We start from the raw sequence: 23143 nt of genomic DNA on the forward strand, positions 1-23143 counted from the left end.
GCACCAATAGCCACGCGCACTGAGGGCCTGAGGTCCCAAGGCTTGGCGCCTCCGGAAGCAAAAGACACGCCCATTGGCCTTCCACCAATAGGAAGGCCTCCCTGCAAGGCTGCGGAGTTGGGGGAGCAAACTTGGCGATGCAGAGCCCATTGTGGCAGGTACGTCCACTTGTCTTCACAGGTGGTTTTCTACTGTGATTGATAATGTCATAAACCTATTCTTATTTCTTTGGTTTGTTTTAATTTTTGAATTTTATTTTATGTATTTTTTTAGACAGCAGGTTCTTATGAGTTACCCATTTTATACATATTAGTGTACATTTGCCAATCCCGATCTCCCAATTCATCACACCCCCCGCCCGCCCCCACCATTTTCTCACCTTGGTGCCCATATGTTTGTGCTCTACGTCTGTGTCTCTATTTCTGCCCTGCAAACCGGTTCATCTGTACCATTTATCTAGGTTCCACATATGTGCATTAATACACGATATTTGTTTCTCTCTTTCTGACTTCCTTCACTCTGTATGACCGTCTCTAGATCCATCCACGCATCTACAAATGACCCAATTTCGTTCCTTTGTACAGCTGAGTAATAAATAATAGTAATAAAGCTCTTCTTCATATGGACTGATTTCTTGTCTAGTTGTATCAACTAGCCATCTTCTCACATGGCACAAAAGAATGAGGCAGCCGTCTGGGGCCTCTTTTATAAGGGAGGTAATCATTCATGAGGGCTCCCCCCTCATGGGCTAATCACTTCCCAGGGCCCCACCTCCAAATCCCATCCCTTTGGGGGTTAGAATTTAACAGGTGAATGAGGGGGAGAGGTTTACAAATAGTCCATAGCAGTGTCTGTCCAACTATTGTTGCTCCTATGTTCCCTTTTTCCTGCTGAGATACTCAAGGTTTTCATTTACATTTTAACTTCTCTACTGCCTTTTTAGGCAATTATCAGTTTTTACTAAAACTTTACAATTCACCTATGAAATGGAAAAAAGCGCTCACCATCTCTGGGTCTGCAAAGTGCCTACTCTACCCTCTCACTGGAGAGGTGTCCCATGGGTGCTGAGCAGGACTCCGACGCTTGACCCCCGCCCTCACCTGCAGCATCCCTTTCCCTCCATTGCCCACAGCAGAGGCCAGACTCAGCTGAAACTTTCAGAGAAATTTACTAAGAGAAACTTTGACTGAAACCATTGAACAGAGGGCATGATAACACAGAGAGGAACTTGTAACAGCCACCAGAGTCCGGGGGTCATGGCCCCCCCACCAGTGTCCCCAACAATGTGCCTCCACTACACCCCACCTGGCGGCCCTCCATCCCCCCAACTGCCTCCCTTCCTGAGGGCCCTGCGGGTGGTGTCTCGCCAGGAAGATGGGTGCCGTCAATGCCCGCTCCCCCAGGTCAGCCACTCCCCCTCTGGCCCACATGCCCAGGGCCTGGCCCTGCCCTATGGCTGGAACAGGAAAGTCCCACAGCAGGGCACCCACCACTGAGCGGACGACGGGGTGTCCCGAGGAACAACGTGGTGGCCTTCAGTTGTACTGCTAATTACTTTCACATTTCCAAGGAAATTCCTATTCCAATGCCATGTTATCTTGTTCACCATCACAAAATAATATGGGAATCTTACAATTTGTTTTACACAATTGCAAAACTCTTGTCATTGAACTGAACTAATGCAAATACATGTGTGATTAATGTCATTTGCAAACGTAGATACTGAAGCTTATTAAGCCTTCTTTTAAATGAGACAATATGTGAAAAATTCCCAAAGAAAACAGAGATGAAATTCCACGTCATCTTACACAACAGGAACCCAAAGATGCTACACACCATGTTCCCCCCACTCGCAGGGGCCCTCACTACTTGGAAACTCGACCGCTCTCTCTTCAAACTCAGAGTGAAGGACCAGCCTCACTTGCTACCAGTGAACTTGGGCCTGGAAGGAGCCTGGCTGCTGCTCTGGCTCAGGCTCCCTCTTCCTCGTCGCTCACACCCTCTGCACACAGGGATGGGAAGGACCTGGGATCCAAGATACTGACCCTGAGCAGATGCTCCAGGACCTGCCACTTGCTGGTCTCCGCGTAGGCCCGGGCACCCCACAGGAACTCGTAGCGGGCAGGGTCGCTGTGGGGCACCTGCCGGTCCTCCAGGTAGCCCTCCTGCACCCACACTTCGGTGAGCAGCTCCCTGGGCTCCCCATAGATGCAGGGCTCCCTCCCGGCACACACCCCCAGGTTGCCGAGCACTCCCCACACCTCCTCCTCAGGGGCGCGGTCACCGAACAGGGTGATCACGCCCAGGACCAGCACCAGGAGGCCGGCCTCGGGCGTGCTCTGCCCGTCGCTCAGCACCGCATCCCAGGTGAGGCCCAGGGTGGGGACCAGGACGTAGGTGCGCTCGCGGGGGTCCACCTCCTTCACATCCAAGCCAAACACCAGCTGCATGCACTCGCAAGCGTGGCTGAAGACCACGGGGAAGTGGTCCCGATGCTCCCGGAGGACCGTACTCAGCATCTCCGCCTTGGAGGTCGGCTCCCTGGGGCGATACTTGAGCAGGAACGCCACCAGGTCAGCCATCAGCACAACAAGTGCCTCCTGAGGCAAGGACTCGGCATAGGCGGAGAAGGAGGGGGCGCCAGGGGAGGCGGAGGACGAGGGGGATGCGGCCTCCTCCCCCTCAGCCCCCAGCAGCGACGCCTCCACCGGACCCTGGGCCGGGACTGGGGCCTGAAGGTCGGCCTCAGGCTGGCGGAGCTCACTCATCTCGACCGGGGACCTGATCACTGGGGTCGAGCCGCCCACGGGAGTGTGCGCACAGATGACAGGCGGGGACCTCATACCTGGGGAAGAGAGGGGGTGTGAGCGGCCTCGGCGGAGAAAGGCACCCTGGGCAGCTCTGACAAAGGCCACTTACAGGTCTCCTCTTAAGGGCTGCCCTCGGGCCTCACAGTGGCACTCCTCCTGGGCGGCCTGTCCCGTGCCAACCTGAAGAAGGAAGTGAGGGGGCTCCTCAGGGTGCAACCAGCACAGCCCCAGGTTCTGGGGCTGACAGGGCAATGGGGGTGACTTGGGTGTTGTGGGGTGCCCTCTGTTCTGGGAGGGGGAGCCCCTGGGTACACACTCAGGGCACGCACCTCCCCTGGACTCCTGGCGCTGCCTGGGCCTCCTCTGCTCTGTGCCCTGACGACACGGTCCTCAGACCTGGGCCTTCACCTCCCGGTTCCTGGAGCCCCTGTAAGAGGAATGGAGGGCGCACCTCTTGTGTAGACTGTGGCACAGCTCCGGGCCTCGGTGCTGGTAGGAGGATTGGGCCGGACTCTGTGAGGTCCCCCCAGTTCTGAAGGGGGGAAGGGTATAAGGGTCAGGGTGTCACAGAGACTGCGGAGCGGGTATAAGAGGCGGGGTCTCATAGAGGCTACGGAGGGGTATAAGGGGCGGGGTCTCAGGCAGGAACAGGAGAGAATCCCAGGTCCTGCGTGGAGTCAAGGTGAGAGCACTTAGGGAGGATTGAGGGGAGCCTGGACCCCAGAACAGAGTTGGTCGTTGGAAGCCATACGGCGGGATGAGCACATGCAGCACTTCCTGACATCCGAGTCTCAGAGACGCTGGGGAGGGGGTGTAAGGGGCAGGGTCTCAGGCGGGCACAGGAGAGAATCCAGGTCCTGCGTGCAGTCAAGGTGAGGGCCCTGAGGGAGAACTGAGGGGAGCCTGAACCCCAGAACAGAGTTGGCCCTGGGAGGACATAGGGCGGGATGAGCACCTGCACCACTTCCTGACATCCCAGTCTCAGACTCTAGGGAGGGGGTGTAAGGGGCGGGGTCTCAGAGAGCCTGGGGAGGGCGTATAAGGGGCGGGGTCTCAGGCGGGCACAGGAGAGAATCCAGGTCCTGCGTGGAGTCAAGGCGAGTGCCCTGAGGGAAGACTGAGGGGAGCTTGGACCCCAGAACAGAGTTGGCCCTGGGAGGCCATAGGGCAGAAAGAGCAAGTGCAGCACTTCCTGACATCCGGGTCTCAGAGACGCTAGGGAGGGGACTAAGGGGCGGGGTCTCAGAGAGGCTAGGGAGGGGGTATAAGGGTCAGGGTGTCTGGTGGGCACGGGAGAGAAAACGAGGTCCTCCGTGGAGTCAAGGTGAGGGCCCTGAGGGAGGACTGAGGGGAGCCTGGACTCCAGAACAGAGTTGGCCCTGGGAGGCCATAGGGCGAGATGAGCACGTGTAAGCACTTCCTGACATCCGGGTCTCAGATACGCTGGGGAGGGGACTAAGGGGCGGGGTCTCAGAGAGCCTGGGGAAGCGGTATAAGAGTCGGGGTGTCTGGTGAGCACAGGAGAGAATCCCAGGTCCTGCACTGAGTCAAGGTGAGCACCCTGAAGGAGGACTGAGGGGAGCCTGGACCCCAGAACAGAGTTGGCCCTGGGAGGCTATAGGGTGGGATGAGCACGTGCAGCACTTCCTGACATCCGGGTCTCACAGACCCTGGAGAGGGGGCATAAGGGGCGGGGTCTCAGAGATACTGGAGACGGGGTATAAGGGGCAGGGTGTCTGGTGGGCACGGGAGAGAATCCTAGGTCCTGCGTGGAGTCAAGGAGACCGGCCTGAGAGAGGACTGAGTGGGGCCGGACCCCAGAACAGAGTTGGCCCTGGGAGGCCATAGGGCGGGATGAGCACGTGCAGCACTTCCTGACATCCGGGTCTCAGAGACGCTGCGGAGGGGGAGCACAGGGCGGGGTCTCAGAGAGGCTGCAGAGGGGGTATAAGGGGCGGGGTGTCTGGTGGGCACTGGAGAGAATCCCAGGTCCTGTGTGGAGTCAAGGTGAGGGCCCTGAGGGAGCACTGAGGGCAACCTGGATCCCAGAATTGAGTTGGTCCTGGGGGGCCGTCACGTGCAGCACTTCCTGACATCCGGGTCTCAGAGAAGCTGGGGACCTGGGATAAGGGGCGGGGTCTCATGAGCGCAGAGGGTAAAATGTCAGGTCCCTGGTGGACTAAGGTTAGGGCCCTTAGGCAGGACTGAGGGGACCCTGAGGGAGGAGAAAAGGGACCCACCAGATCACCGCCCTTGCAGGTGGCCGTGGGAGGCCCCGGGGCGGGATGAGCACGGTAGGCCTGTCCTGACGTCAGGGTCTCTGAGAGACTGGAGACCTGGTATAAGGAGCAGGGACTCACACTGGCAGACGGGACAATCCCAGGTCCTGCCCAGAGTCCAGCCTGCACGCGAGGAAGGGAGGACTGAGGATGTTAGACCCCCAACACAGGGAGGGATCCTTTGCCCTTCCGCGGGGACCTTGGAGGCGCCAGAGCTCGGTCAGCAGATGAGATGTTTCCTGACCTCTGGGTCGGGGTCCTCAGGAGGTCAGGTGTTTGGTGTGAGGGGTGAGCCTTCAGGTCCGCAGAGGGTGGACTCCCAGGCCCCCGAGGGAGGACTGAGCAGACCCCCAGCCCTGGAACAGGGGCTTCAACAGAAACCTGCCCTTGTGGTCAGCGCTGGGAGGCCAGGCAGGATGTGAGGAGGCGGTGAGGACCCAGCATCTCCCCATCCTAGGACCCTCGGGAGGCCCTGGGCAGGTGCGGCCACCTGTGGGACCCCCTCCCTGCTTTCTGTTCAGATTCGGGGTCCTGTTCTGAGTTTCTCCTCCGGCCTGCAAAGGGGAGGGTCCAGGCCCTTAAGGGGAACAGTGAGCACGACGAGCGAGCCCCGAGGGGACCACCCACCCCGGAACTCAGAACTGGGGGGACCTCACAGAGTCCGGCCCAATTCTCCTGCCAGCACCGAGGCCCGGAACTGTGCCACAGTGTACACAAGAGGTGCGCCCTCCATTCCTCTTACAGGGGCTCCAGGAACCGGGAGGCGAAGGCCCAGGTCTGAGGACCGTGTCGTCAGGGCACAGAGCAGAGGAGGCCCAGGCAGCGCCAGGAGTCCAGGGGAGGTGCGTGCCCTGAGTGTGTACCCAGGGGCTCCCCCTTCCAGAACTGAGGGGACCGCACTACACTCAAGTCACCCCACTGCCCTGTCAGCCCCAGAACCTGGGGCTGTGCTGGCTGCACCCTGAGGAGCCCCCTCACTTCCTTCTTCAGGTTGGCAGGGGACAGGCTGCCCAATAGGAGCGCCCCTGTGAGGCCCGAGGGCAGTCCTTAAGAGGAGACCTGTAAGTGGCCTTCGTCAGGGCTGCCCAGGGGGCCTTTCTCCGCCGAGGCCGCTCACACCCCCTCTCTTCCTCAGGTATGAGATCCACGCCTGTCACCCGTGCCCACACTCCCGTGGGCGGCTCGACCCCAGTGATCAGGTCCCCGGTCGAGATGAGTGAGCTCTGCCAGCCTGAGGCCGACCCTCAGGCCCCAGTCCCGGCCCAGGGTCCGGTGGAGGCGCCGCTGCTGGGGGCTGCGGGGGAGGAGGCCGCATCCCCCTCGTCCTCCGCCTCCCCTGGCGCCCCCTCCGTCTCCGCCTATGCCGAGCCCTTGCCCCAGGAGGCACTTGGTTCGCTGATGGTTGACCTGGTGGTGTTCCTGCTCCTCAAGTGTCATAGCGGGGAGCCGACCTCCGAGGTGGAGATGCTGAGTACGGTCCTCCCGGAGCATCGGGACCACTTCCCCGAGGTCTTCCGCCACGCTTGCGAGTGCCTGCAGGTGGTGTTTGGCTTGGATGTGAGGGAGGTGGGCCCCCGCGATCGCACCTACGTCCTGGTCCCCACCCTGGGCCTCACCTGGGATGCAGTGCTGAGGGCCGGGCAGCGCACGTGCGAGGACGGCCTCCTGGTGATGGTCCTGACCATGATCACCCTGTTCGGTGAGCGCGCCCCTGAGGAGGAGTTGCGGGGAGCGCTCAGCAAGCTGGGGTTGTGTGCCAGGAGGGAGCTGCTCACCGAAGTGTGGGTGCAGGCTGGCTACCTGAAGTACCAGCAGGTGCCCCACAGCGACCCTGCCCGCTACGAGTTCCTGTGGGGTCCCCGGGCCTACGCGGAGGCCAGCAAGTGGCAGGTCCTGGAGCATCTGCTCAGGGTCAATAGCATGGATCCCAGGTTCTTCCCATCCGTGTCTGCAGAGAGCGTGAGCGATGAGGAAGAGGGAGCCTCAGCCAGTGCAGCAGCCAGTCCCACGTCCAGCAGCTTCTCCCGTGGGGCAGGAAGGGGGGCTGATCCTTCACTCTGAGTTTGAAGAGGGAGCGGTCAGCCTTCTAAGCAGTGGGAGCCGGGCGAGGTGGGGGAAGCCGGCGTGCGGCATTTTGGGTTCCTGTTGCGTATGTTGACATGGACTTCCATGTCTGTTTTCTTTAGGAATTTTTCAAATGTTGGTTCTTTGAATAGAAGACTAAACAAGCTTCAGTGTCTAACTTTGTGTATGACGTTAATCCCACAGTTATTTGCGCTAATTCAGTTCAAGAACAAGAGTTTTGCTGTTTTGTAAGAGAGGTTGGGAAATCTCCCAGTTCGTTTTGTGACCGTGTTCAAGATAACGGAATTGGAATCAGAACTGCTCTGGAAACGTGGAAGTACTGAGCAGTGATATAGATGGGGGAAGAAATAGAAAAATAAAAGCCATTGTTGTTCCAATTCTTGCTTCCCTGTCTTGTCTGTCATTCTGCAAATAAAACGAACTATCTCTGTTGAGTTGGATTTGCACGGGTATTTTAAGAAAGTAGGAGAAGGTTCATCTCTGTCAATAAGCCCCCTGCCCACTGGCTTGCTTATTCCACAGACCTCCACGGAGCCTCTGCTCTCCGGAAGGGCCTGTGTTAGTAGCTGGAACGCTAGGAAAAGCAGGACACACCCACACCTAGAGTGATGGTCTAGGAGCCACTGTCACATGAGGAAGGTGGTGAGACGTCCCCTAAGTCCCACAGAATAAGACAACATGGGACGAGGCGGTGGGGCTCCAGGAGCGAGCCCTGGAGTGTTAAGTGCCCCGAGCCAGGGCACTTTGGGCCTTTGGGAAGTGGGGGTTCCTTCTGTGGGAGGTGATGGTGATGAAGCTGGGCGGTGGCAGCAGCCAGACATGCAGAGGGTGTGTCTTGGGTTGGAGGGGAAAGTCTGAAATGGGACATTGCTGTGAGATGTCCTTCTGGGTCACGGATAAAGCCGAGAGAAATCTCGCCCTGGGGCAGGAAGGAAGGGGTGCTGGCTCTTGTTGCATTGCAGTGCGCCACAGTGAAGAGGTAGGTGTTTCATACCCGCCATCTGCAAGGATTTCCAGAGAAATGAGGGTCTTGCTCTTTGAAGCCCTGCTCGGTATTCCCGGGGCTGGCCCTCCTCTCCCTGCCCTGGGAGAGCCAATTACCAACTGTATGGAAACGACCATTTTAGTCACCTGGAGTTTACTTTGGCCACTTGTGAGCAAGGTCTAGATTTCAGTGGGATGAAATGGATGAAAATAGGGGGTTTGGAAGAAGAGAGGCTGCCGAAGTGGAAAGGAGTCGCCGTGTGACTGGAATCCTGGGAGCTTTGCGTGAGCTGCACCCAGCTGGGGAAATCACCACCCTTCCCTCCATGCCGACAGACACACACACACACACACATATCCAAATTGAATAATATATCCTGCAGGAGTAAAACACACAGAACAGCAATTTTGACTGGTTTTCTATTCCGTTTCCTATGGAGCTGCAAATTCTCTGAGATGTCATGAAAAGAAAGCAACTTCCAGAGGGGAGAAGGACAGAGTCTGGGATCAGAATAATACTAGAAATAAGTCCTAGCCACTAAGGAGCAACGTCCGCCAGTGTCCCCGCGTTCAGGCAGGTGCAGAAATATGGCGGCATCAGAGACCCACAGGTTTGGGCTGTGACCTGGCATCGAAAGGAAGGAGCAACTTCTGGGCCTAATGGGATTGGGAGGTCACTGCAGTGGGAGGTGCAGACGGCGCCGGGGGCTAAAGAGGCGGCCCTCCCTGCTGAGCGCCGTACGACAACGTGAACCTTACGTGGGATCCTGGATTTGAAGCACCTGCCATATAGCAGGTGGGCACTTGGAAAAGGTGGAGAATTTCAGGGCCAATGTAACCTGCTCAGACACTCCTGCCGGAAAAGAAGGGGACTTTGTCATCACAAAAGGTAAGCCCTGCTTTTGTTGAGCCTCTACTAGGCAGTGTAGCATTGGAGAGCCGTCAGGTGCTCGTCCCCATCTTGTCTTCCTCTCCTCCCCGCACAAGTGGGGACACAGCACTGCCAGAGTCCTCTTCACTTAGGAGGGGTCATGGGATGACCCTTTGCCACTGAATTCTGAGCAGAAGCATTTTTGTCACGGCCATCTGTATCGAAGGCACACCGGGGTCGGGGGTTAGTCCTCAAGCCATGACAACACAGACACAGACCACTGTGCTTCCTCCCCCAGGGTCTTAAGTCCTGCGCCTCTGACCCTTAGATGTGAGATGCCAGACTCTGTGCCTTTAAGGCCCTGGCCAGGGTTGGAGGTGTTCCAGAGAGAGGCTGCCCCACAGGGAGCTGGCGGAGGGCATTTCCCTCAAGCAACCCGCACCCTTAGGTCCCTGAGCTGCACCCATCCGTCCCCGCGGGGCTGTGCTGAGTCTCTGTCAGGAGGGCAGCCGCCAGCTGCCGAACGGCCCCGTTGGGGTCGGGGGCGTCCTCGTGGGGCCCAGCCCCGAGTCCCCCTCAGGGGTGACCCTGCTGCCCACAGCGCCCACTCTCTCCGGAACCTGGCCTCGGTCTGCACAGCCTGGCTTTTGCCCTGCCTGTCCCCCGACTAAGAGCCGCTTAGGCCCCGGTCCTGATGACCTCGTGCATGTATGTTTATCTGAAAGTCCCAGAGAAGCATAACCCCCCGCCCCCCCCCCCCCCACCAATATCATGGTTCGGGTGGAGCTGGCAGGACGTGATGCAGCCACTCGGCGAGCCTCCTCGTGGTTGGTAAGTGATGATCATTGCCGCGGGGATGTGGGGCGAATCTCTGTGCTTCCGACTTATTTTGAAATCATTCCCTACGTAATGCCCAAATGTTTGAGTACACTGATGGCCTTCTGAATGTGACCGTGAGGTTTTGGTTTTTGAGCCTGAGTGCGAGAGGCACAGGCGTGTCCTGTCAGCCACCCGCAGAGCCGCCTAGGACTCTGGTGTCCCCGATCAGGGTGTTTGAGCAGAGGGACAGGCTGTAGCAGATGGCAGGGGTGGTCCCCAGGACGCTCCCCCAGGCCCCAGCCACCCGCAGACCCGCAGACCCGCATGAGGGTTTTGGAAAGGAGCCAGGCAGGAGAGGGCTTTGGGGTCCCGGTGATGCAGGCTGTGAAGAGGGTCCGCCGCCCCAGAGAGGTGGAAGGAACAGCACCCACCAGACCCCATCTGACCTGCCCTGGGCTGGCCGGGGGAGGCAGGCGGGAGCAGATGCCTCTGCCGGTGAGCTGCAGCCCTGGACCCCAGCAGGAAATGGGTGCTCTTGGGACAACGGGTGCTCCAAGACCAGAGCCCCGTGGGGCACTGCCGGGGGAAAGCAGGGATTCCTAGTGCCCGTTCGTGCAGTGAACTGACTGATGGGGGACAGTGCTAGCCCAGGGACGGCCGTGGCAGGCAGCGCAGCAGCGGCCGGGACACGCCAAGAGCGCCCCAGGGACATTCAGGGAGGCACTTTTCAGGGGGGCAGCAGCACCCTCCCCAGTAGACTCTGGACGAGCACACACCACCCCGGCACCCAGCCAGTCCTGACCAGGGCGGGGCAGGGCACACGGGAGCTGCTGCCCGTCAGCGGGAAGCTCTGACGTTCTCTACGTGCGCTGAGCCTGCCCCCTGAGGGGCTGGTGTGAGTTGTCTCAGCCGTGGCCCTGTTTCCCGAGAAGCCCCCATTCCCCAGCCCCAGCTAAAGTCTGCTCTGAGCTCCAGCCTCCTTGGCAAAGGGCTGACCTCCTGCCTGGCTCTCGCCTACCCTCCTGTGTGGCAAATATCGCCGGCTGCTGCTTTAGGGGCCTTTGTGAGCAAGTGAGGGGGCACGGGCCTGTGCCTGTCCGTGGTCCCTGAGCTGGGGCTGGGCACAGGGATAGGGCTGGGTTGGTGGCGGGATGCAGGGTGTGAAGCCAAGTGACATTCAGAAGACAGCAGCAGGGTGTAAAGCCACGTGTGAGCAAGCATCCAGGAGGAGGTGCATCCGCAGGGCCCTGAAGGGCACAGACACTCACGCCCCGTGGGGATGCGGAGAGTCCGCCGGCCCGGCGGTCCCCGTGCTTTGAATGCAGGCTTGCCGCCTGCCTGACAGCCAGTCTGCCCGGGGAAGTGAGCCTGCAGGAGAACGTGGGGCCACCACGCCGCTGGGACAGAAGGGAGCAGAGTGGGCAGTGGAAGGAGAGAGCAGGGCCCAAGCCTGAGCATAGGAGCCGCCTTCAGAGGGCCGTGCCTCGGACCCCCACGTCCAAGACCCTTCTCCATCCTCACGCCCTCAGTCCTAGACCCTCACCCTCCTCCCTGGCCCTCGTGTCCATTTCACGAGAGATGGTGACCTGATGGGGCTGGGGAGGCCACGTGGGCAGAATCCAGTGTCAGGCTCTCATGGGCACTAATGCCTGGCTTCCCTGTGTTTTCTCCATTATGTGGTCTGAGGCATCAGCTAGTAGGACCCCGTGGAGGACAGCTGAACCCCCCTTGACTGTTGGGGAGACAGGTCAGGCCAGTGCGGGGATGGGGCTTTGCACGCATATGATGTGTAGCTTGAATAAGAGTCCTTCTAGTGACAAGCTGATCAAATCATGGAGACTCCCTATGCCTCGATTTCTCCATCTGTGAAATGGGCCTCCTAATAGTACAAGGCAAAAGCATTGGTGTGAATTTCCCCATGATGTGACCTGCTTGTAAAAAGCCTGGGCCAAATGAAGTGGTCGGCGGATGTAGCTCTTGTTACTGAGTGTGTAAGAAAGATGCGCCCTCCCCCATGTAGTGAAGGTTCCCAACCAGTACACATCTTGTGATCCCACGTACGTAGATTAGCGCAGTTTTTCTTTTCTCGTGAAAATTTGTTGTCAGGATGCTTGGGCTCGCCTTCCTCTTCTTCTCGCTTGTCCCTGTTCAAGATGAGGCTGTTGATTTGAGGTGTCGCCTCCATTGGAACAGGGGTGTTTGTAGCTTTAGGTCCCAAGTGCCTCTTTGGCTGCGTGCCATAAGTCCTGGGGGCTTTGCTATGTGTTTTCTTCATTTCAAAGTATTTTCTAATTTCCCTTGTGATGTCTTGTCCGTTCCCTGGGCTATTGTTATGGACTGAACTGCGTCCCCCCAAAATGTGCATGTTGAAGCCCTAATCTTCTAGAACCTCAGAATGTCACTGTGACTGGAGTTAGTGGTTCTTAGGTTGAAATGAGGCCATTAGGATGAGGTCTAATCCAAGATGGCTGGTGCCCTTGAGGGAAGAGCGGATCAGCACACGCAAGGAGAGAAGGCAGGGGCTGGGGGTGCGTGCACAGAGGGTGACCACGTGAGGGGCGGTAAGAGCACGGCCACCTGCAACCAAGGAGACCGGCCGCAGTACAAGCCACCCCTGCTGGACCCTCCCTCTCGGCCTCCTGGTCGGAACCACCGTGAGAATCTGTGTCTGCTGTTTCAGCCCCTCATCCTGTGCCGTGGGATTTGGCATCGTCCCCCGCGGGTGGCCTCTCGCCAGGAAGATGGGCGCCGGCCATACTCGCTCCCCCCAGGGCAGACCCTCCATTTCTGGCCCACATGCCTGGGACCCGGCCCTGCCCTATGGCGGCCACAGGACAGTCCCACAGCAGGGCGCGCGCCACCGAGCCGGGGACGTGGAGTCCCGAGGAACAACGGGGTGCCCCAGCAGAACACAAGCCCTGGGGGGCCTCCCGCAGACCTCCTGCAGGCCCGGTCTAGGTCTTCCTTCCCAAGGTCCCAGGTGGGATCCCAGGTCCTGGGGTGGGTGCTGGCTGTGACCTCGTCCATCCCGTCCTTCCCGCCGGCTCCTGGGACTGGGCTCGGGGTCTCCACGCCGCGCAGGGCTTGGGGGAACTGCTCAGAGGAGAACACACGCACATTTCCACAACAACAGGCAGCACTGGGCCTGAATCTATGCCCAGAAAGCACACGTCGAGCTCACGACACTGGCCCACAGAGACCAGAGCCTTGGCTGGCACGTGGCGCACCTCAGGGCTCTGCGGGGGGGGTGGGGGTGGGGGGCGATGGCTAGGGTGTGTGTGTTGGGGGGAGGGGAGCGGGGGCTGGGGGGGTTCCTTGACACCTGGGTCCCTCTGGGGCCTACAGGGACACATTTGGGCTTGCCAGTACAGGGAGTAACCTGCCCCAGGGGATGATGAACAGGGGTCCCCTCTCAGGAGGGAGGCCCAGACACATTTACTGGCCCGTAATATGGGGCCCGTAGGCTGCCAGGCCTGGCCTCCCCCTGCCTCCAAGCCTGGGGGCCCCGGGACCTGCTGAGCCTACTGGCCCGAGGTGGACCCCGGGGGGCTCATCTCCGCAGCCCCGTCCTCATTTCCCGGCTCTTCTGGGATGGGCTTGAGCCCCTCCTCGGGGCTCTCCTCGGCCTCCTGGCCTACTGCCTGGGCGAGGCCCTCTGGCTCCCAGCCAAGACCTCCTGGGGCCACCGGGGAAGCACTGCCCATCCGGCCAGGCACGGGGACTCTGGGGGCATCTGAGGGTCCTGCCTGACCTAGGCCCGCAGGGGCGGCAGCACTTCCGTCTTCCTGAGTGGCCGCGGATGCCTTGCTGGTCTCCCCAGGGCCAGGGGCTGCCCTGGTGGCACCATGGTCTTCAGGGCCCGCCTCGCCAGCCTTGGCAGTGCCGGCAACTGCCCCACTGGCCTCCTCACGTGCCGGGTGGTCCTCGGCGCTACCTTCCTTGGAACGGGCGGCCTGGGCGGTGGTATCTTCACCGGCCGGGGAGGCCTTGGTGCCATGTGCATTGGTGCCTGCGGTGATGGCCTCATGGGCCGCGGCGGCCTGGGCGGCTGCTGCCAGGACTCCAACGTCCACACGGGCCTCTTCCTGCCCTGGGAAGTGCTCCCTGCTAGCCGGGTCGGCCTCCCGGGCCTCGGTCTTCTGGATGAGCCGCAGCATCCCCGCAAAGCCGGGAGGCCTCCTCATCAGCCGCATCATCCTCAGCGTGTCCCGGAGCGTGTCGTTCAGCCGGGCCCGCATCACCACCTGCCGGGCGCGCGCCTGGTCCGCCATGGCCGGGTGGATGGCCCCCTTCTCCAGGGCCGACTGCAGCAGGCCTTCCAGGCGCATCACGTACGCAGAGAGAGTCTCCTGGGGCCGCGGGGCACAGGTCACGAACTTCAGCCGAGCACTCCCCCGGGGGTCCTTGTTCCCAAACACCTGCACCAGCACGGCCAGGCAGTCCTGGGCAGCCAGCTCGGGATCTTCCGCCAGGAGGCCGCGCACGAGTTCCAGCGCGGGGCCGCGCAAGCTCTCCACCAGCCTCCTCCTCCTCTCCCTCTCAGACACGTGGCGCCACAGGTGCAGCATGTCGTTGGCCTGCTCCAGCCAGCTCTCAGAGGACTCTTCCCCGTGGCCCGGCTCTTCCATCCCAGAGAAGGTTCCCAGCTACTGGTAGCCCATGCTGTGTAGCATGGGCTGCAAGGCCTGCCTCCACTGCTGGGTCCCGGGCCCTGCCTCACCCATGGCGCCTGCCGCTGTCACAACTGCTTCCTCAGGCGCAGTCATTGCCTCGCCCGTGGGTCCTGCCATACTCAGAAGTCCTGCCACGCCTGCAACATTTCTGTAACCTGCAGCTCCTTCCTCATCTGACTCAGCTCCTGCTTCACCTTCATCTCCTGCTTCACCTGCAGCTCCTTCCTCACCTGCAGCTCCTTCCTCACCTGCAGCTCCTGCCTCACCTGCGGCTCCTGCCTCACCTGCATCTCCTGCCTCACCTGCAGCTCCCTCCTCACCTGAAGCTCCTGCCTCACCTTCAGCTCCCTCCTCACCTGCACCTCCCTCACCTTCAGCTCCCTCCTCACCTAAGGCTTCCTCCTCACCTGTGTCTCCCTCCATACCTGCGACTCCCTCCTCACCTGCACCTCCCTCCTCACCTGCACCTCCCTCACCTTCAGCTCCCTCCTCACCTGCACCTCCCTCACCTTCAGCTCCCTCACCTGCAGCTCCTGCCTCACCTTCAGCTCCCTCCTCACCTTCAGCTCCCTCCTCACCTGCAGCTCCCTCCTCACCCCCACCTCCCTCCTCACCTTCGGCTCCCTCCTCACCTAAGGCTTCCTCCTCACCTGTGTCTCCCTCCATACCTGTGACTCCCGCCTCCCCTGCAGCTTCCTCCTCCCCTGCAGTTCCTGAGTGACCTGCAGTTCCTGCCTCACCTGCCCTGCCAACCACTGCTTGTCTCTGGGGCTGCTCAGGGAAATTGGGTCTATCCTGTGAATCAGCATCAGGGGCCTGGGGCAGGCAGACCACAGTCCAGGGCCCTCCCTTGCCTGGTACTTGGCGGGGGAGCAAGCTTCGATTTAAACACTCAGCAAACTCGACCAGGGCAACACTCGACCCCAGCTCCTTTCTGTAGACCTTGCCCAGCACTCGGTACCTGCCCAGGGAACGCAGGGCAGCCTGCACAGCCTCCTGGAATTCCTGGTCTTTGCAGTCATCTGGGATTCCCAGGATGAGCAGAGATCGCTGAGCGTTCACGCCCATCGACCTGCACCAGTCCCGCAATACCGCCAGAGCCATCGCCATCTTCGAGGACCTGAGGGTGGGGGGAAGCGATCAAACAGGTGTGCACAGGCTGCTGAAGTGTGGGAATCGGCCTGTGGGTGCAAAGAGGAGAGGATCATGTTTGTGCCACACAGCCCACCCTAGTGCCCCTCTCAGCAGCAGCCTGGAGCACCTCCCTGCCCTGTTTGGTTTGTTTTACTTTAGAAAACTTTTTTTATAAATTACATTTATTTACAGGATAGAAGGCTAGGGACTTCCCTGGTGGCGCAGTGGTTAAGAATCCACCTGCCAGTGCAGGGGACACAGGTTCGATCCCTGGCCCGGGAAGATCCCACAAGCCGCGGAGCAACTAACCCCACGTGCCACAACCACTGACCCAGCGCTCTAGAGCCCACGAGCCACAACTACTGAGTCCATGTGACACAACTACTGAAGCCCACATGCCTGGAGCCCGTGCTCTGCAACAAGAGAAGCCACCGTAATGAGAGGCCTGAGCACCGCAACGAAGAGTAGCCCCCGCTCGCTGCACCTAGAGAAAGCCCGCGCGCAGCAACAAAGACCCAACGCAGCCAAAAGAAAGAATAAAATTTAAAAATAATAACAAAAGAGCACTTGTTGCGGACGACTCAAGAAACAATAATAAAATAAAATAATTTTAAAAAAAAAGACAGATAGAAGGCTCGTCACCTTTTCTACATTTCTGGCCTCAGTTTTAGGAAGCTGCCTTTTTCCCAAGGAATTTTTCAAGTCTTCCAATTTGTTAGCATAAATATTTCCATAATATCCCATAATATTCCCCTATATCCCCTTTTTTAATGTACATCTGATCCGTAACGTTGGCCCTCTTTCATTCCTCATATTGGTGATCAGCGTTCTTTCTATTTTTCCGTGATTCATCGTTCTAGGACTTTCTCGGTTTCCTTGCTCTTTTGAAAGAAGCGCATGGCTTTGTTCGTCGTGTCCATAATTTGCTTTCGATCACTGATTTCCTCTCTTAGCTCTCTTATTACTTCATTTTATGTTTCCTTTGCTCTTCTTCTTCTAGCATCTCTACATGGACTGTTAGCTCATTGATTTTATGTCCTGACTCTTTTCTAACAGAAGCATTTAGAGGAATGCAGTTTCCTCCTGTCGCTTTTTGCTGCCTCCCACTAATTTTGGTAAGTTGTGCTTTCTTAGTATTCACGTTGAGATATTTTCTAAGTCCCTCTGTGATTTTTTTCTTTGATCCATGGGTTTCCCAATATTTGAAGATATATTATCATTAGTACCATCAAATAAAATTCCCCCGTGACGAGAAAACTTATCATGTAAACTTGCAATACTGGTAAATTTATGGAGACTTTTTTACAACTCTGGTACGGCGTGTCCGGGTGAATGTGCAAAGCACCCTCGTAAGGAATCTGTGTACTCTGTGTGGAGGCCAGGGCCTTGCCCTGCCCACCCACCTCTGCAATTCCTGTGCCACCCGGACAGAAGCGACCTGAAGCTCTCCATGCCTCATGCAGTGGGCCAGAGCCCCTCCCTGGACCCCCACAAATCCATCTGCCATGGCCAACAACCTCCACCAGATCACAGCAGCCCCAGCGCCTCCCCCTCTCAGCATCACTTACGCCCCCCGTGGCCAGGCGGCTCCTCCCCGGCCCCTCGCACTACATCCCCTCCATACACCCTCCCCCACCCACCAGCTGGTGGCGCTCCGCTCTGGGCCCTGGAAGCCGGGCGCCCCGCCATGCGTACGGGCCAGACTGCCTCTCTCACCTCCCCACACCGGGGAGTCCTCCCCCGAGCACACTCAGCGCCGGGGGCTCTCGCTTCTCGTACCCCAGACGCACAGCCCACCCGTCTTGCCCCCGCCCACCCGGAAGCCGGAGCCCCCTAACTGCCACGAGCGTCCTCCCCCCCACCCCACGCCCCGCCCCGGCGGGAGCTCCCCTAACGCCTACCGCAGCCACGCCCGGGAGTCCTCCCCATCGACCCCGCCTCAGCCAGGAGTAGCTCCCCCTTCCTCCCGCCACACGCAGGAGCCGTTAGCCCTCCCTTCCGGTCTCGGCCCCGGGGGTGGGGGGTGGGGGGGTGGGGGATCGGGCCCGCCCGTCCCGTGCTCCCCACCCCCGCAGCCAGTCATCCTCTCCTCTGGCCCCAAAGCCGGCCCCACCCGACTGGCAGGAAGGCCTCCCCTCCGGCCCCCCACCCACGCTTAGCCATTAGCCCCACCCTCTGCACCCCGACTCCAGAATGCCCCCCACCAGCCACCCCGGAAGCCAGCGGTCCTCCCCTCTGACCCGCTCACTGGGGGACCCGTCCCTCAGCCCCCCTTCAGCCCGCTACCCTCCGCCGCCGCTCCCCCACTCCCAACCAAGCAGCCCGTAGCCCTCCCCCGACCTCCACTCCTTCCCAGGGCCCCCGGTACCTGCGGAGTCCAGCCCCCGGCAAAGCCCCCGCCTGTCTCCTGACTTGCTCTGACTCTGTGGGTGGCTCCGGAGTCCGGCTCACGAGGGGCTGAAGAGCTCGTCTCAGCAGAGCAGCCAGGAACTGTGCAGCCGACTGTCCCAGGCAGTCTGTGCGAACGCCACGTGCGTTTCCGGCTGCTCCCGGAAGCCCCAGGAAGATGAGGGAGAAAGTTCTAGACGTCTCTTTACAGAGAAAGTGGTTGGATCAGAAGAGCACGTGAGGAGGGGCTTTGCTAAGGAAGCACCAATAGCCACGCGCACTGAGGGCCTGAGGTCCCAAGGCTTGGCGCCTCCGGAAGCAAAAGACACGCCCATTGGCCTTCCACCAATAGGAAGGCCTCCCTGCAAGGCTGCGGAGTTGGGGGAGCAAACTTGGCGATGCAGAGCCCATTGTGGCAGGTACGTCCACTTGTCTTCACAGGTGGTTTTCTACTGTGATTGATAATGTCATAAACCTATTCTTATTTCTTTGGTTTGTTTTAATTTTTGAATTTTATTTTATGTATTTTTTTAGACAGCAGGTTCTTATGAGTTACCCATTTTATACATATTAGTGTACATTTGCCAATCCCGATCTCCCAATTCATCACACCCCCCGCCCGCCCCCACCATTTTCTCACCTTGGTGCCCATATGTTTGTGCTCTACGTCTGTGTCTCTATTTCTGCCCTGCAAACCGGTTCATCTGTACCATTTATCTAGGTTCCACATATGTGCATTAATACACGATATTTGTTTCTCTCTTTCTGACTTCCTTCACTCTGTATGACCGTCTCTAGATCCATCCACGCATCTACAAATGACCCAATTTCGTTCCTTTGTACAGCTGAGTAATAAATAATAGTAATAAAGCTCTTCTTCATATGGACTGATTTCTTGTCTAGTTGTATCAACTAGCCATCTTCTCACATGGCACAAAAGAATGAGGCAGCCGTCTGGGGCCTCTTTTATAAGGGAGGTAATCATTCATGAGGGCTCCCCCCTCATGGGTTAATCACTTCCCAGGGCCCCACCTCCAAATCCCATCCCTTTGGGGGTTAGAATTTAACAGGTGAATGAGGGGGAGAGGTTTACAAATAGTCCATAGCAGTGTCTGTCCAACTATTGTTGCTCCTATGTCCCCTTTTTCCTGCTGAGATACTCAAGGTTTTCATTTACATTTTAACTTCTCTACTGCCTTCTTAGGCAATTATCAGTTTTCACTAAAACTTTACAATTCACCTATGAAATGGAAAAAAGCGCTCACCATCTCTGGGTCTGCAAAGTGCCTACCCTACCCTCTCACTGGAGAGGTGTCCCATGGGTGCTGAGCAGGACTCCGACGCTTGACCCCCGCCCTCACCTGCAGCATCCCTTTCCCTCCATTGCCCACAGCAGAGGCCAGACTCAGCTGAAACTTTCAGAGAAATTTACTAAGAGAAACTTTGACTGAAACCATTGAACAGAGGGCATGATAACACAGAGAGGAACTTGTAACAGCCACCAGAGTCCGGGGGTCTCTGGCCCCCCCACCAGGGTCCCCAACAATGTGCCTCCACTACACCCCACCTGGCGGCCCTCCATCCCCCCACTGCCTCCCTTCCTGAGGGCCCTGCGGGTGGTGTCTCGCCAGGAAGATGGGTGCCGTCAATGCCCGCTCCCCCAGGTCAGCCACTCCCCCTCTGGCCCACATGCCCGGGGCCTGGCCCTGCCCTATGGCTGGAACAGGAAAGTCCCACAGCAGGGCACCCACCACTGAGCGGACGACGGGGTGTCCCGAGGAACAACGTGGTGGCCTTCAGTTGTACTGCTAATTACTTTCACATTTCCAAGGAAATTCCTATTCCAATGCCATGTTATCTTGTTCACCATCACAAAATAATATGGGAATCTTACAATTTGTTTTACACAATTGCAAAACTCTTGTCATTGAACTGAACTAATGCAAATACATGTGTGATTAATGTCATTTGCAAACTTAGATACTGAAGCTTATTAAGCCTTCTTTTAAATGAGACAATATGTGAAAAATTCCCAAAGAAAACAGAGATGAAATTCCACGTCATCTTACACAACAGGAACCCAAAGATGCTACACACCATGTTCCCCCCACTCGCAGGGGCCCTCACTACTTGGAAACTCGACCGCTCTCTCTTCAAACTCAGAGTGAAGGACCAGCCTCACTTGCTACCAGTGAACTTGGGCCTGGAAGGAGCCTGGCTGCTTCTCTGGCTCAGGCTCTGGTCAGGGTCCCTTTCTTGACGGCTTTGTGCAGCAGGGCTTCCGTCCGCAACACAAAAGCAGAGAGGCACTCACCTGATTGCTGTTGAGCAAACACTTCACCCAGATGGTCGCCTGGGACTTGTTGTCTCCAAACACCTGGATCAAAGCCGCCAGGCAGTCCTGTGCAGTCCTGGCAGGGTTCTCCACCAGGATCCTGTGCACAAACTGCAGGGCCATCCCTCGCAGGCCTTCCATCAGCCTGCTCCTCCTCCTCTCCCTTTCCAAAACCCCACGCCACACATGCAGCATGTCAGAGGTATGGTCTAGCCAGACCTCAAAGGACTCCTCCCCGGGGTCCGGCTGGTCCCTCCCGGAAAACACGCCCAGGCGCTGGTACCGCAGGGTCTTCACCCAAGGCTGGACCACCTGACTGATGGATGGGAGCCAGCACACCCTGCGCAGCCCCAGCCTCAGCCCCAGGGCACCGGCCACACTCTCCACCGTCTGCCCCTGTTGCCACAGGAAGGGGAACACGCGACCTAGAAACTCCTCTCCTGAGCATCGGGGCACAAAGACCATGTTCCAGGGACCTCTAGTGCTTGGGATTTCCCTGGGGACCAAAGCATAATCGACTTTCCGGTGAAGCTCGACCAGGGCCGCAGTGGCAGTGTTCCGGGATGCCCAGGATGAGCAGGCCCCTGTGAGCGCTGACGCCCATCCACCTGCACTGGTCCTGCAGCATCGTCACCGCCACCGCCCGCAGTTTCCTCCGGTGCGGGGCTAATGCTATGGGTAGGAAACTTTTCCCGGTGCAGACCAGGGTGGCTGGCCCTGGGGGGTGGGGGAACGGGAATGAATTGGGGCGGGGGTCTAGGACTCAGAGAAAACCGCCCAGGTCTCCACAGCCTGTGAACACGAACAGGACAAGAGCGAGGTTAAGGCCGACCCGCCCCCCCACCTCACCCCACCCCCACCACGTGCTGCCCCTCCTCTCCCCCATGCTGCCTCTGCGGTCCAGGCTTGACCCCCGCCCCGCTCTCCACCTGCCCGCAGGGGCCACAGCCCGCTCCCCACTCCGCCCCCCCACCCCCGCTCCCCACTCCCCCCCCCACCCCCGCCTACGGCCCCGCGGGCTGCCGCTGTCCTGCTGGGGCTAGCGGAGGGTGGCAGGGTCTCCCGGAGCCAAACGCACCACGCCGGGTCTGGTACCTTCTTCGGGTCGGGGTCTTTCCTGGCCGAGGTCCCAGCAGGAGGGGCGCGAGGCTGCGCTGAGCGGCGACGGGGTCGGGCGCCCCTCTTTCCCCGGCTCTCTCTCTCCCTGTCTCTGTCCCTCTCTCAGCGCTGCACGTGGGCCAGCGCGCCACCGCCTGCCTGCCCGCCCGCCAGCGCTCTCTGCAGTGCGGACTCACTCGGGGCGGGGGCACAGTGGTAGCCGAGCGCGGACCCTCCGCGGCGCCCCGGTGATGGCCGGGCCATTGGCGCGCGCGGGTCACGCGGCCGGGCTGTCGCCACCGCCGCGAACGCCCCGGGACCGCGGGTGACGTCACCTGTTCCTTCCCCCTCCCCTCCCAGGACTGGTCCTGTCCCCAGGCTAGGCGAGGAGCACCTCGCCCAGCCCAGGTGTGATTCCTCAGAGTAGATGCCACAGGCGCACACGGGCGTTCACACACACACCGCCCCATCAGAGGGTCTGCGGTCCACACGCTGCCCTCCCCGCTCGCCCGGGAGGCCGGGAGCCGCAGGCTTCAGCCGCTGTGGGTGCACGACGGGCCAAGGCACTCCGCCACCCCAGTGCCAGTCGCCAGTCCCCAGGAGGGTGCCACGGTTTTGCTCGCTGCCAAGTTCAAATCCCAATAGTGGGCTTCTGCTGCTTAGAGCTCAACTCCTAGTGCCTGTGTCTTACTCTGTTTCCTTGGGCAAGTCCTTGCCCCTTCTCCGCGCCTTAGCGGAAGGACAGAATTGGGGTCTCCACCCGAGGGTGTGTACCAGAGAGCTGCTGTGCTGGGAGTTGGGTACTCAATATGTGCCTTGCCCTCACCAGCCTAGTGGGCTCTGGGACATTGCTCTCTTGGCCCCTCAGGGCAGCATGGGTGTTGCACCTCCCCAGAGACCTCCGGCTCTCTGGCCCTGAGTCAGCCTTCTTCCCTAGGTCCTTCCCCTTTCCTTTGCCACCTAGGCTAGATGGTGCACCAGGGCAGTGCTGCCTCTGCTGGAAACAAAGGTCAAGTCCCTGTGGGTTTCGCCAGCCTGCACCTGTCCCTTCACGGGAGTCTGGGTCCATGCAGACAAGCTCTCCACTGCTCGGGTGGCAGGGAGCTCCTCTAGGGGTCACACCTCCGGATGTCATTGCTGCCCCTCCCCCCTTCTCTTTTCTTGCCTGGCATCTGGCCAGCCATCTTCTTCTGCGATTTGCTTTTCCTACTCAAGGTTTACTGGTCAAGACTTCTCTGAGTGTCCAGCTCCTGGTTGAATCGCAGCCCTGGTTTATTTGTGCATATGACCCCAAGGATGGGCATTCAGGCTGTTCCTGGTCTTTGGCTGTTACAGACACTGCTGCCACCAGCACCCTGCACATGCCTGTCTGAGCCGCTGTCAGCTCAGAAGTGGTTTTGCTGGGACCTGGGCTGTGCCCATGACCGGGTGTTGCTAATCCGTTACTTCCCATGAGCGGCTGAACCCATGTTCATTCCTACCAGCAGCGTGGGAGTGGTCCTGTGGACCCCACAGCCTGAGCAGCCTTGGGTCTTGTCCAGCCTTGACCATTTGCCCACCGCACAAGGAAAAGCAGTGCCTCATTACTGTACACCTTGCCTTTCCCCGGTTGGCGGTGAGAGCGGGTATCTTCTCAGAAGTTTGCCAACCGTGCCCGGGTGCTCTTC

At 59.2% G+C, this 23143-nt stretch overlaps 3 protein-coding genes and 1 pseudogene across 3 annotated transcripts; 1 reads left to right on the forward strand and 3 right to left on the reverse strand.

Moving 5' to 3' along the window:
* Positions 1 to 1970: 1970 nt before the first annotated feature.
* LOC116747259 (melanoma-associated antigen 8-like) lies at positions 1971 to 2768 on the reverse strand. The gene has a single exon (XM_032619035.1). The coding sequence runs from the start codon at positions 2766 to 2768 to the stop codon at positions 1971 to 1973; it is 798 nt and encodes a 265-aa protein (XP_032474926.1).
* Positions 2769 to 6301: 3533 nt separating this feature from the next.
* LOC116747260 (melanoma-associated antigen 8-like) lies at positions 6302 to 7150 on the forward strand. Its single transcript, XM_032619036.1, has one exon. It carries the CDS (start codon positions 6302 to 6304, stop codon positions 7148 to 7150), a length of 849 nt encoding a protein of 282 aa, XP_032474927.1.
* A 6219-nt stretch (positions 7151 to 13369) lies between these two features.
* On the reverse strand, positions 13370 to 15640 carry LOC116747261 (annotated as a pseudogene).
* Positions 15641 to 20274: 4634 nt separating this feature from the next.
* Positions 20275 to 21740, reverse strand: PNMA6A (PNMA family member 6A). The gene is given in 4 exon segments (XM_032619037.1): positions 20275 to 20375; positions 20378 to 20928; positions 20930 to 21095; positions 21674 to 21740. Coding segments are annotated over 4 exon segments (885 nt in total).
* Between the last annotated feature and the right edge of the window lie 1403 nt (positions 21741 to 23143).

The sequence above is a fragment of the Phocoena sinus genome, chromosome X (genome assembly GCF_008692025.1).
Source record: "Phocoena sinus isolate mPhoSin1 chromosome X, mPhoSin1.pri, whole genome shotgun sequence".
NCBI lineage: Eukaryota > Metazoa > Chordata > Mammalia > Artiodactyla > Phocoenidae > Phocoena > Phocoena sinus.

Coding starts and splice junctions, on each gene's coding strand:
- LOC116747259 (XM_032619035.1), bottom strand. CDS start 2,768: ATGAGTGAGCTCCGCCAGCCTGAGGCCGACCTTCAGGCCCCAGTCCCG.
- LOC116747260 (XM_032619036.1), top strand. CDS start 6,302: ATGAGTGAGCTCTGCCAGCCTGAGGCCGACCCTCAGGCCCCAGTCCCG.